Below are 13,383 nucleotides of genomic sequence, written 5' to 3' on the forward strand. Positions count from 1 at the left end.
ATATAGATAGATGAGAGATATAGACAGATAGATAGAGATGATATATAGATAGATATAGATAGATGGTAGAGATAGATAGATAGATAGATAGATAGATAGATAGATAGATGATAGGTAGATAGATAGATAGATAGATAGATAGATAGATAGATAGATAGATAGATATAGATAGATAGAGATGATAGAGATAGATAGGTAGATAGATATAGATAGATAGATATAGATTATAGATTATAAATGAGATAGATATAGAGATCGATAGATAGATATAGATGATAGATGATAGATAGAGAGATAGATATAGATAGAGATGATAGAGATAGATAGGTAGATAGATATAGATAGATAGATAGATATAGATTATAGATTATAAATGAGATAGATATAGAGATCGATAGATAGATATAGATGATAGATGATAGATAGAGAGATAGATATAGATAGAGATGATAGAGATAGATAGGTAGATAGATATAGATAGATAGATAGATATAGATTGTAGATTATAAATGAGATAGATAGATATAGAGATAGATAGATAGATAGATATAGATGATAGAGATATATAGATAGATAGATAGATAGATATAGATTATAGATGATATAGATAGAGATAGATATAGATAGATGATAGATAGATGATAGATAGATAGATAGATAGATAGATAGAGATAGATAGATAGATAGATAGATAGATAGATAGATAGATAGATAATAGAGCGAGCTAGAGAAATAGGAGAAAAAAAATCCTGATGATGTTACCTTGAGTGGTAACGAGACGTTCAAAATTAAATTAAAACCAACTCGGAGAGCAAAATCTCTTCAAAATCAAAACAAATATTTTCTATTATTTCCTAATCAATCTTTCTCCAGTTGTAAGACGAAGACCTAAATTGTCTATTTTTGGGTGGGTGGGTGGGGGGATTCTTGTGCAAGTTATTTTGGAAATCTTACAAGCCAATAAGGGCCGGGTCCCCAATGCTTTTCGCTTTAACGACGGCCGTTAAGGGTGGCGAAGATTTGTACCTACCGACAGATTGTATCTGGACGGGGCGGAGGTCCTCCCGGGTGGTCAGCATGTAACTGGTCAGGTGCTCCATGATGGCTTGGAAATATGGCAGAAGGGACTCCTTGGCCGCTTGGGCTGGAGATCACAAGGGAGGAAGATCAGCAGGGAATGGATTCCACCGGAAAGGATCTAAGGATCTGGTGCGTGATTTCTGCCTTGCCATAGCTAGATGTGGAAGCCACTTTGGCCTAGTCAGGAAGGAAGAGGGCTAGAAACTGGGTGACTGGGAGTTCTAGACTCGCCTTAGGCATGAAAGCCAGCTGGGTGACTTTGGGCCAATCACCAGGAGACTGGGAGTTCTAGTCCCGCCTTATACATGAAAACCGGCTGGGTGACTTTGGGCCAATCACCAGGAGACTGGGAGTTCTAGTCCCACATACATAGAAGCCAGCTGGGTGACTTTGGGCCAATCACCAGGAGACTGGGAGTTCTAGTCCCGCCTTATACATGAAAGCCAGTTGGGTGACTTTGGGCCAATCACCAGGAAACTGGGAGTTCTAGTCCCGCCTTATATATGAATGCTGTCTGGGTGACTTGGGGCCAATCACCAGGAGACTAGGAGTTCTAGTCCCGCCTTAGGCATGAAAGCCAGCTGGGTGACTTTGGGCCAATCACCAGGAGACTGGGAGTTCTAGTCCTGCCTTAGGCATGAAAGCCAGCTGGGTGACTTTGGGCCAATCACCAGGAGACTGGGAGTTCTAGCCCCGCCTTATACATGAAAGCCGGCTGGGTGACTTTGGGCCAATCAGCAGGAGACTGGGAGTTCTAGTCCCACATACATAGAAGCCAGCTGGGTGACTTTGGGCCAATCACCAGGAGACTGGGAGTTCTAGTCCCACCTTATACATGAAAGCCAGTTGGGTGACTTTGGGCCAATCACCAGGAAACTGGGAGTTCTAGTCCCGCCTTATATATGAATGCTGTCTGGGTGACTTGGGGCCAATCACCAGGAGACTAGGAGTTCTAGTCCCGCCTTACACATGAAAGCCAGCTGGGTGACTTTGGGCCAATCACCAGGAGACTGGGAGTTCTAGTCCCGCCTTAGGCATGAAAGCCGGCTGGGTGACTTTGGGCCAATCACCAGGAGACTGGGAGTTCTAGCCCCGCCTTATACATGAAAGCTGGCTGGGTGACTTTGGGCCAATCACCAGGAAACTGGGAGTTCTAGTCCCGCCTTATATATGAATGCTGTCTGGGTGACTTGGGGCCAATCACCAGGAGACTAGGAGTTCTAGTCCCGCCTTACACATGAAAGCCAGCTGGGTGACTTTGGGCCAATCACCAGGAGACTGGGAGTTCTAGTCCCGCCTTAGGCATGAAAGCCGGCTGGGTGACTTTGGGCCAATCACCAGGAGACTGGGAGTTCTAGCCCCGCCTTATACATGAAAGCCGGCTGGGTGACTTTGGGCCAATCACCAGGAGACTGGGAGTTCTAGTCCCACATACATAGAAGCCAGCTGGGTGACTTTGGGCCAATCACCAGGAGACTGGGAGTTCTAGTCCCACCTTATACATGAAAGCCAGCTGGATGACCTTGGGGCAATCTCCAGGAGACTGGGAGTTCTAGTCCCACCTTATACATGAAAGCCAGCTTGATGACTTTGGGCCAATCAGCAGGGGACTGGGAGTTCTAGTCCCACCTTATACATGAAAGCCAGCTGGGTGACTTTGGGCCAATCACCAGGAGACTGGGAGTTCTAGTCCCGCCTTAGGCATGAAAGCCGGCTGGGTGACTTTGGGCCAATCACCAGGAGACTGGGAATTCTAGTCCCGCCTTAGGCATGAAAAGTGGGCCAGTTCCTCTCTCAGTTTGTGTGACATTTGGCTCTGTGTGTGTGTCAGCCGATCGGCTTACCAATGGCTCCGATGGCGCTCACCGCCAGCTCCTTGGTGCGGGGAGTTCCAGGGGAGGTCAAGGTGTTGAGCATCCTCTCCATCAAAGCTGGCAGGTAGGGTTCAATCTTATCTTCTGTCGAGAGCAGAGAGAAATTTGTTCACAATTCAGTTCTCCTGTCATAATACAGCTAGTTCTCGACTTACGACCATTCGTTTAGTGAGAAAAAAGGGAGCTAGGACTGTTTTCCACACTTAATGACCGTTTGAAGCATCCCCACATCTCACAGGGATTTACAATCGGATGTGCTTGTCCGGCGACTCGCATTTATGATGGTCGCAGAGTCACGCGCTCCCCTTCTGTCCAGCAAAGTCAACGGGGAAGCCAGATTCACTTAACGACCGTCGGACTAATTTTAACAGCCGCATCCGTTCGGGACGAGAAGAGTCATAAAATGGGGCCAAACTCACTTCACCAACGTCTCGCTTAGCAACCTAAATTCTGGGCTCAATTGTGGTCATAAGCCGGGGTCCACTTGTACAGTTGAGAGACACAGCTCCCAAAGCCACATTTTATTGTGTTTCTGTCACTTTAAGAGAAGGCGGACTTCAACTCCCAGAATTCCCCAGCCAGCACCGAAGGATTCTGGGAGTTGAAGTCCACCCCTCCCCTGCAGTGGAGGAACACAGCTTTATTTATGTCACAGGTGGTTCCCCACGTACGACCGTTTGCTTAACGACCGTTGCAAAAAAAAAAGGAAAGAAAAAAGTCATAAAATCGTATTGGTCACGTGACGATTTGCTTAACGACCGTAATTCCGGGCTCAATTATGGTTGTAAGTCGAGGACTACCTATGCAGGCCATAAAAATGGCTTTATTTAGAAATAAGGTTGCGGGGGGGGGGGGTCTCACCCAGTGGTGGGTTTCACATTTTGTTACCACTCGTTCGTCCCTTCCGCGCGACCTCAAAAACGGGCCTAAATAGGACGGTTTTGGGCCTAGCAGTCCTCCCTGCAGCCTCCTGGGACCAAAAATGGGTGCGCTCCCCCTGTCCACCCCACATGCGTGCATGACTCCCTCCCCCTCACACACGTCTCCCGCATGCACCCCACCTCCACGCGTGCGCGGCAAAAACCCCAAGAATCAGCTGGCTGGCGGGAGGCACACATGCATTCGCCGTAGAGCTGAGCCGGGGTGACAGCTTGCGTGTGCCACAGAGAGGGCTCTCCATGCCACCTGGGGCGCGCATGCCATAGGCTCGTCATCACGGGCCTACAGCCAGAGCGAGTGGGCAGGCCCACCCACGATTTCTGCAACCGGTTCGTGCGAACCGTACCGAACCGGCTGAAGAGGATTTCGGGTCTCACCCAGATTCTCCACGAAGTTCTCCAGAGCGTAGTAGGCCTTCGCCAGGTGGGTGGTGTGGGCCAGCTGAACCCCCTCCAGGTAGCGCAGCAGGAGGGGCATAATTTCATCCGAAAAACGAGCAATGTCCGGCTACGGTTACGGAAGACGGGGAGATGGAAAAAAATCAGGAGAAAATTGAGCAACTCGATAAAAGCTAAAGCGTGGATTTTACAGTGGGAGCATTTTTTGCTCATTTTTTTCGTGACCCGTCAAAACCGCGTTCCACAAAAGCGCGGTCGACGAAAGCGCGTATGTGACGTCATCACAGCGCGACGAAAAAGATCAAAAAATTGAAATAAAAATTAAATTACAGCAAGCCGATTCACATAAAGGTAAGGGTTAGGGTTAGGGTTAGGTTAAGGGTTAGGGTTAGGTTTAGAGCGTTAGCGTTACGTTTAGAGTTAGGTTAAGGGTTAGCGTTAGGTTTTTCGTTAGGTTAAGGGTTAGGTTTAGGTTTAGGGTTAGGTTAAGGGTTAGGTTTAGGGTTAGGTTAAGGGTTAGGTTAAGGGTTAGGTTAAGGGTTAGGTTAAGGGTTAGGTTTAGGGTTAGGTTAAGGGTTAGGTTAAGGGTTAGGTTAAGGGTTAGGTTAAGGGTTAGGTTAAGGGTTAGGTTTAGGGTTAGGTTTAGAGCGTTAGCGTTACGTTTAGCGTTAGGTTAAGGGTTAGTGTTAGGTTTTTCGTTAGGTTAAGGATTAGGTTAAGGGTTAGGTTAAGGGTTAGGTTTAGGGTTAGGTTTAGGGTTAGGTTAAGGGTTAGGTTTAGGGTTAGGTTTAGGGTTAGGTTTGGGGGGGTTAGGGTAAGGTTTTCGCTTTATTTTTACATTTTTCGATCTTTTTCGTCGCGCTGTGATGACGTCTACCGCGGTTTTGTGGTGGAACCATTTTTGGGGGGGGGGGACCACCCAGGAGCACTCTGCAAGCCTCCTAAAGGCTGTTCATGCCTTTTTTTTAAAAAAAGGGCCCATTTTTGCGAAAAACGGGCCATTTTTGGAAGGTCTGCAGTGATTTTTTTTTTTTTAAATTTGCCTCTTCAAAACCTTGGTGCAAATGGATTGACTATACACAAAACAAATACGGGACTAAGAAATTCCAGATAGCCTATGCTTAAGATTAGGAATAATTTAAACTGCTTAAAAGTTTGTGCAACAGCAAGAAGCTGAGTTCAACGCAGAGATGTTATTGACTTTCTTTTTTTTTTTTTAATTTCCTTTGTCTTAATATATTTCAAACTGTGTTTGTTAAAAAGCTACACCGTGTACGGGCTCTGGGAAGTCGGGGGGGGGGGGGAAGGGAGGTGGGGTCTTAGGGGGGAGGGGGGGATATATAGTATGTGCTAGATTTTAAAGTAACACGATTGCACTTGTATACTGTTGCTCTTTAATTCCAGTGTAAAAATAGGACAAGCTGAATATATTGATAGATAGTAGAAATACACCGAAGGGAGGAGTAGAGGGAAAGAAGAAAGAGGGGTAGAGAGGGTGGGAGAGAGGACTGGAGGGAGGGTGAGAAGGAAGGGAGGGAGTGTATCGGGAGAGGGGAGTCGTAGAGGGGGAGGGGAAGTAGGATAGAGGGGAAGGATGGAGGGAAGAAGGAAAGTTGGAGGGGGGGCAAAAGAAAGGGTGTATGGAGGGTCGAAGAGGTACATTGGGTTTGTATTTTGGGGGGCATTATTGACAAGAGGAATGGCTGTGTTTATTGTTTAATGTTATATGGCCCCGGTTCTGTACAGTCTATGTGGGACTGTACGAAAATGAAAATGGAAAATAAAACTATCTACAGAGAAAACCTTGGTGCGTCTTATACTCTGCAAAATACGGTATTCAGATGGTAAGCGTCTTTCTCCTTTGGGCGTGGCTCACCTGCAGATTCTCGGAGAACTGGCCCAAGGCGAACAGCGCAGCGTTGCGTACCACCTGACTCTCGTCTGCCAATGCGCGGCACACCACCTGGAGCATGGGCTGAAGATGCCTGTGGACAGAAGGATGTAGACATACATGACGGAGGCAAGAGCATGTCGAGAGAACCCCGAGCCAAAATCGGAATGGGGTTACGATTCAAGGCTGTAACCTCCCCTCATGGCCGTCGAGTGAAACACGGCCTGATCGCAAACCGACCAGTGGTTGTGGCTTGCCGGCGGCCAGAGGAGCTGGCAGCAGAGTCGGACAGTGAGGAGGTTGGGGAGGAAGATGGGCCAGTCCTGGAGTCTGGGGAAGGCTCGAATGAGGGCTCTGTGTCGGAGGCAGAGAGGGAGCTAGACAGCAGCGGGACAGAGGAACAGCTGGAGCCTGTTCCCAGTGTGCGCATGCGCGGAGCTGCCAGAAGACAAGAACGACTAAGAAAGCAGGGTCAACTTGGGAGTAAAGCCACACCTTGGAAGTGATTGGTTCTTCCCACAGGAAACAAAAGAGGAACAAATGGGGAATGGGCTGTTGCAGGAAACAATTTGTCCCTTCGGTCGTGTCAAGAGTGGGAAGTTCTGTTTGTGACTATAAGAGACTCTGTGCCAAGTTTTGCCTTGCCCACCGTTGGGAAACTAGTTATCTGGCAGCTCTCCGAGCGAGATAAGGTTTGTGTGGATAAATATTCCTCGGAAAGACTGTTCTTCGCCAAGCGTTGCTGACTGTGAAGGAAAGGAATTCACAGTCATGCCAAGTTTTGCCTCGCCATGTTTTTGGAAACTATTTATATGTTAGCTCGCCAAGCAAGATAAGGTTCGTGTTGATAAATACTCCTCTGGAAGACTGTTTGCCAAGCCTTGCGGACTGTGAATGACAGGAATTCACAGTCCTGCCAATTTTGCCTATCCCTTTGTGTGGAAACTAGTTATCTGGCAGCTCGCCAAGCGAGATAAGGTTCGTGTGTCTAAATATTCCTTGGAAAGACTGTTTGCCAAGCATTGCTGACTGTGAATGAAAGGAATTCACAGTCGTGCCAAGTTTTGCCTCGCCCTGTTTTTGGAAACTAGTTATATGTTAGCTCGCCAAGCGAGATAAGGTTCGTGTTGATAAATACTCCTCTGAAAGACTGTTTGCCAAGCCTTGAGGACTGTGAATGACAGGAATTCACAGTCCTGCCAATTTTGCCTGTCCCTGTGTGTAGAAACTAGTTATCTGGCAGCTCGCCAAGCGAGATAAGGTTTGTGTGTATAAATATTCCTCGGAAAGACTGTTTGCCAAGCCTTGCAGACTGTGAATGACAGGAATTCACCGTCGTGTAAGCAACAGGGGTTTTGCTGGGAGCAAGACTCCGCTTCATGCTTTTTAAGGAAGCCTGGGTCAGAACCGTAGGTTACGTACTTGTTACGGATGTGATCTCCACAGCCTTCGGCCAGCACCGCCAAACACATGAGCCCGGCCTTCCGGTGGTATGGGTTGGGGCTCAAAAGCGCCGGTTCCATTAGAGGGGTCTGGGGGAGGAGCAAACCAACAGGAGTCCTTTTAAGATCTGGTTGGCCCCTATTGTCGTCATTTTGAATCCCCCCCCCACCAAAAAAAATGCTCGTACTCACCAGCTGGGGGAAAAGCTTTTCAGGGGGGAGATACAGCGCCAGCATATCAATCACCTGTTGGGGAGAGGCAGAAGGAAGATTTGATGGGAGATCCTGTAGGGCAGGGGCCTCCAAACTGGAGTAGGTGAAGACGAGCGGATTTCAACTCCCAGAATTCCGCTTGGCGATCTTAACGTTGCCAAGATTAGAGATCATTGTTCTAGAGTCTAGACTCTCACTTGACCCTATAAACCATAACCTGGTGTAGTTTCTCTATGTATCGTAGCTCTGCTGGGAATAAGCGGTAACTCAATACTGTCTATCTTGTATTTGGTTCTCGTTGTATATATATCCCTGTTTCCCCCCGTTTCACCATATCCTGTTCTTTCAATAAAGCATTCAGATCTACGCACACGGTCTGTTTTACTGGAGGATAGGCGGGGTTAGTTGCATGTCGAGCTGCACGCAGACGAACGTGTAGTGAGGACAGAACATGTATCGTAGCTCTGCTGGGAATAAGCCAAGATTTGCGGTTTCCTGTCATGTGGGAACTCCACCCATTGAATCACAGTCTACAAACCGCCAATTAAAGTCCAGCCGTCTTAAAAGTGGCATATTTGGAGAGCCCTCACCTGACCCTAAACCATAATCTGCTGTCGTTTCTCTGTTTTGGGCATAGTGTATCGTACCCGAAGCTGGGAATACACCAAGATTCGTGGCTTTTTGCACTGTGGGAACTCCACTTATTGAATCACACTCTCCAAACCGCTAATCGAAGCCCAGCTGTCTTTAAAGTTGCCAATTTTGGAGGTCACTGCTCTAAAGAAAAAAGGCTGAGCTGGGATCTGCAAGCAAGAGATTCTGGGATTGAACTGGGGGAGGGGGCAAGAGGAATATGGGTAGGGGTGGGATTCAGCTGGTTCGGGCGAACCGGTTTGCTCTGACGATCAGCTGGGAAGTGAAGCAGTTCACTCCAACGATCAACTGGAAAGCGAAGTGGTTCGCTCCGACGATCAGCTGGGAAGTGAAGCAGTTCACTCCAACGATCAGCTGGAAAGCGAAGCGGTTCGCTCCGACGATCAGCTGGGAAGCGAAGCGGTTCGCTCCGACGATCAGCTGGGAAGCGAATTATTCGCTCCGACGATCAGCTGAGAAGTGAAGCGGTTTGCTCCGACGATCAGCTGGGAAGCGAACTGGTTTCCTCCGATGATCAGCTGGGAAGTGAAGTGGTTCACTCCAACGATCAGCTGGAAAGCGAAGCGGTTCGCTCTGACGATCAGCTGGGAAGCGAACTGGTTTGCTCTGACAATCAGCTGGGAAGTGAAGCAGTTCACTCCGACGATCAGCTGGGAAGCGACCTGGTTCCCTCCGATGATCAGCTGGGAAATGAAGCAGTTCAACGATCAGCTGGAAAGTGAAGCGGTTCGTTCCGACGGTCAGCTGGGAAGCGAATTATTCGCTCCAACAATCAGCTGAGAAGTAAAGCGGTTTGCTCCGATGATCAGCTGGGAAGCGAACTAGTTTGCTCCGATGATCAGCTGGGAAGTGAAGCAGTTCACTCCAACGATCAGCTGGGAAGCGAAGAGGTTCACTCTGATGATCAGCTGGGAAGTGCACCAGTTTGCTCCGATCAGTTTGGCCCTCCCACCTGGCCCTATATCATCTCATCTGATTCCCGCGCCTCAGCTGTGCTACTCTCCCAGAAGTAACGTGGAAGGTAAGTTTTGTTAAAAGCGTGCATGCGAACAGGTGCGCACTTCCAAAACATGCATCACCGAACCGGTTGTTAAACTGGCGGGATCCTACCACTGAGCATGGGGCATGCTGGGAGTTGTGGATCCAGAGGCAGGGTGCCTAGAAAGCAGCTGGGCACGAACACAGGGGATTCTGGGAGTGAGAAGGCTGGGCCCACGAAGCCCGGAGCATCCCAGGAAGTGAGGAGAGTTGAAATTGAAAGATTGCTGCCCCCTCCCTGCAAAAAAGCCAGACCTGGACCGCGAAGTGTTTGGGCGTCTGGACTTCTGCGTGGTCTTCGATTTCCTCTTCGGTCAACTCGTCCTCCGTATCCATCTGTCCCGGGGGAGGCTCTGCGCTCATGATGGGGAAGAGGGTGCTCAGGATGGGCGAGAGGAGCTTGTGCTTCAGGATGGCCTGGTTGAGGGGAGGATGAGAAGTGGGAGGGGTGAGTGCCCTGTGGCAGAGGAGGAGGGGGGCAAGATGCCACCCGGGAAGAGGGGGAGGGAGGGAAATTCGGGGCGGCATCCCTGACCTTGCTCTTCAGCTTGATGAGGTAGCTGACGCAGGAGAGGGCCTTCACCCGCAGGCCGTCGCTCAGCTGCTGATTGGAGGCCACCTGTGGAAAAAGATGGAATCAGGAGTGGCCGGATCTGTCTCCAGCTAACAGGGGGCACCATGGAGCGGGTGGCAGGAAAGAGGCGCAGCCAGCAGGGGGCACCTGGGTGTGTGTGTGTGTGGAATAAGTGTCAGGAAAAAGGCATGGCCAGCAGGGTGGAGCTGGTGACACCAAAGAGGAGTGGCCAGCAGGGGGCATCGTGTGCAGTGGGAGCATGTATAGGAAAGAGAAATGGCACCAGGGGATGACAGCAGGGGGGAAGAAAGGGAGTAGGAGGCTCCAGGGGACTGGAATGAGATAGGACCATCCCGCCCATCCTGGTCACCTCCAGGCAGAAGTTCACGACTTCCGAGAGATGCTGGACCACGATGGCAACTTCGGTCTCCAGGAGTTCGTCAAAAACTTCCATCGCTTCACTTGCCTGGACCTGGAAGATTTGGAGGGGGGGGGGGGACGAAAATAGAAAGTTGTGGGGGAACACAACACATTACATTTTGAGAATTAGATTGGGGCGGGGGGGAATGACGGCCCTTTCAGGCTTGCTTCCTATGGCCCTTTTTTCACTTGTGGACTTCAACTCCCAGAATTCCTGAGCCAAGATGGGGAACTATGGCCCTTTCAGGCCTTGTGGACTTCAACTCCCAGAATTCCTGAGCCAGCATGGGAAACTATGGCCCTTTTATCACTTGTGGACTTCAACTCCCAGAATTCCTGAGCCAAGATGGGGAACTATGGCCCTTTCAGGCCTTGTGGAGTTTAACTCCCAGAATTCCTGAGCCAGCATGGGAAGAAACTATGGCCCTTTTATCACTTGTGGACTTCAACTCCCAGAATTCCTGAGCCAAGATGGGGAACTATGGCCCTTTCAGGCCTTGTGGACTTCAACTCCCAGAATTTCTGAGCCAGCATGGGGAACTATGGCCCTTTCAGGACTTGTGGACTTCAACTCCCAGAATTCCTGAGCCAGCATGGGAAACTATGCCCTTTTATCACTTGTGGACTCAACTCCCAGAATTCCTGAGCCAAGATGGGGAACTATGGCCCTTTCAGGCCTTGTGGACTTCAACTCCCAGAATTCCTAAGCCAAGATGGGGAATGATGGCCCTTTCAGGCCTTGTGGACTTCAACTCCCAGAATTCCTCAGCCAGCATGGGGAACTATGGCCCTTTTAGGACTTGTGGACTTCAACTCCCAGAATTCCTGAGCCAGCATGGGAAACTATGGCCCTTTTATCACTTGTGGACTTCAACTCCCAGAATTCCTGAGCCAAGATGGGGAACTATGGCCCTTTCAGGACTTATGGACTTCAACTCCCAGAATTCCTAAGCCAAGACGGGGAACGGTGGCCCTTTCAGGCCTTGTGGAGTTCAACCCCCAGAATTCCTGAGCCAGCCATGGCTGGCTCAGGAATTCTGGGAATTGAAGTCCACAAGGCCTGAAAGGGCCTATCGTTCTCCACTTCTGGATTAGATGAATACAGAAAGACCAGCAGCACTCTCCAAACTGGCGCCCTCTGGAGGGGACAATGAGCCCCAGGACCCCTAACCTTACTGGGGTCAACCAGAGCCCCCTGACCCATCGGGACAGGCGGGATGGGGGCAGGCTGGAGAAGGCCAGCTGTATTCCCCCTTCCGCCCAAGATAATTAAGAAATCCCTTTAGCCAGAGAGAAATTAAGGAGAAGAGATCAACCCCACATACGTGTAGTCCTCGATTTATGACAGTTCACTTAGTGACGAAGTGAGAACGGCGCTGAAAAAAAGGGACTTGGGGGCGTTTTTCACACTTACGACCGTCGCGGGATTCCCCGGGATCAAAATTGTGATCAAAATTCGGACGCCCCTGGCAACGGATTCACATTTATGACGGCTGCATTGTCCCGGGGGTCCTTTTTGCAACCGTCTGAGAAGCAGAAGTCAAGGAGTGGGGGAGCCGGATTCACTTAACAACCATGTTACTCACTTAACAATCGCAGCGATTCACTTAGCAACCGTGGCAAAGGAAGGTTGTAAAATGGAGCCAAGCTCATGTAACTGCGTGGCTAAGCAAGGGAGATGTCGGGATCAATTGTGGTCGTAAGTCGAGGACTACCTGTAGACCCATTAATGGGGAGCCAGGAGGAAGTTTCCCTTAATATCAATGTTTCTTAACTTTCAGCCATTTTAAGATGGGCGGACTTCAACTCCCAGAATTCCCTAGCCGGTGTGCGGGCTTAAAAACAAGCATTTTATACGTGCGCCTGCGCAGAAAACCGCACCTCGTTCACGTGGATGAGTTCTCGGATGGCTGCTATCACTTTGGGCATCATGGAAGACATGAGCGTCTGAAGGAGAGAGGACATCCAAAGGGTGAAAACGATAGCATATATAGATTACACTTAAAAAATTAAATCCAAGTCTCAACAGCCATTTTAAAGATGGAGGGGACTTCAACTCCCAGAATTCCCCAGCCACCTCTGGAAGCTACCATTAAAAAAAATCAAGAGTTTACCAAGGGCTCAAAGGGGATTTGATTTTAAGCTCCTCATTTTACACGTCGATCAATTAAAGCATTTAATTTAAGCAGTTTTTTAACGAGCGGGCAACTGAATGGAGCTGGCTGTTGAGTGGCCAGATGCCTTTCTTGTCACCAATGCGGAGTTACATTCGGCAGATATATTCTCAATGTACCCAGAGAGAAAGAGAGAAAAAAAATATCTGCATCTGCTTAGGGTCGAACTCAAAGCTTCCTGATTGTGAGGCGAGCGCTCCACCTCTAGGCATACGATTAAATTAAAGCATATGATTGATCTGCCAAAATTGATCCGCCGGAGATCCAGTTTCAAAAAAAAAAGATTATTTTCCGGAAAAAAAAGGGAATTGTGTGGATCTTCAGACCAGCAGCCACTGCCGATCCAGCTGGGAGGGAGGTGGGTAAGTTCAGGAGCGTGGGGAGGACCGCAGATTAAACTGGATCCGGTGGCGGAGAGTTCCCCTGACCCTTTGAGCTACTTTCTACCGGCAACATCCTTCGAAGGCTTCGGCCTCGCTAACAGGCGGAGGGAAAAGCGGAGAGGCGGTAGGGAAGAGGAAGAGGAGGGTCCTACACACCACTTCGTCGGAACTCAGGCCGCCAACCACGGCGCTCAAACTCCGGAGGGAATAGTAGAGGACGGCCGGCTGACTCCGGTTGTTGAGGGTCTGATGGAAGAGGCGCAGGAGGTCCTTGTAGTACGGGGAGAATTGGTCGGGGTCCAG

At 49.3% G+C, this 13,383-nt stretch overlaps 1 protein-coding gene across 2 annotated transcripts in view; it reads right to left on the reverse strand.

Annotated features, from left to right (window-relative positions):
• IPO4 (importin 4) overlaps positions 1 to 13,383 on the reverse strand; it is a 42,882-nt gene that overhangs the window by 20,770 nt on the left and 8,729 nt on the right. For both annotated transcript variants that reach the window (XM_032235802.1, XM_032235801.1), the window contains exons 6-16: positions 13,237 to 13,383; positions 12,405 to 12,470; positions 10,474 to 10,575; positions 10,065 to 10,148; positions 9,785 to 9,946; positions 7,817 to 7,870; positions 7,605 to 7,714; positions 6,168 to 6,276; positions 4,271 to 4,400; positions 2,925 to 3,038; positions 1,031 to 1,144 (exon numbers count right to left, since the gene is read on the reverse strand). The exon at positions 13,237 to 13,383 is cut by the window's right edge and continues 33 nt beyond it. In XM_032235802.1, coding sequence (XP_032091693.1) covers positions 1,031 to 1,144; positions 2,925 to 3,038; positions 4,271 to 4,400; positions 6,168 to 6,276; positions 7,605 to 7,714; positions 7,817 to 7,870; positions 9,785 to 9,946; positions 10,065 to 10,148; positions 10,474 to 10,575; positions 12,405 to 12,470; positions 13,237 to 13,383 — 1,192 coding nt within the window. The remainder of the gene's footprint in view (positions 1 to 1,030; positions 1,145 to 2,924; positions 3,039 to 4,270; positions 4,401 to 6,167; positions 6,277 to 7,604; positions 7,715 to 7,816; positions 7,871 to 9,784; positions 9,947 to 10,064; positions 10,149 to 10,473; positions 10,576 to 12,404; positions 12,471 to 13,236) is intronic.

Source organism: Thamnophis elegans, chromosome Z (genome assembly GCF_009769535.1).
Source record: "Thamnophis elegans isolate rThaEle1 chromosome Z, rThaEle1.pri, whole genome shotgun sequence".
Lineage (NCBI taxonomy): Eukaryota > Metazoa > Chordata > Lepidosauria > Squamata > Colubridae > Thamnophis > Thamnophis elegans.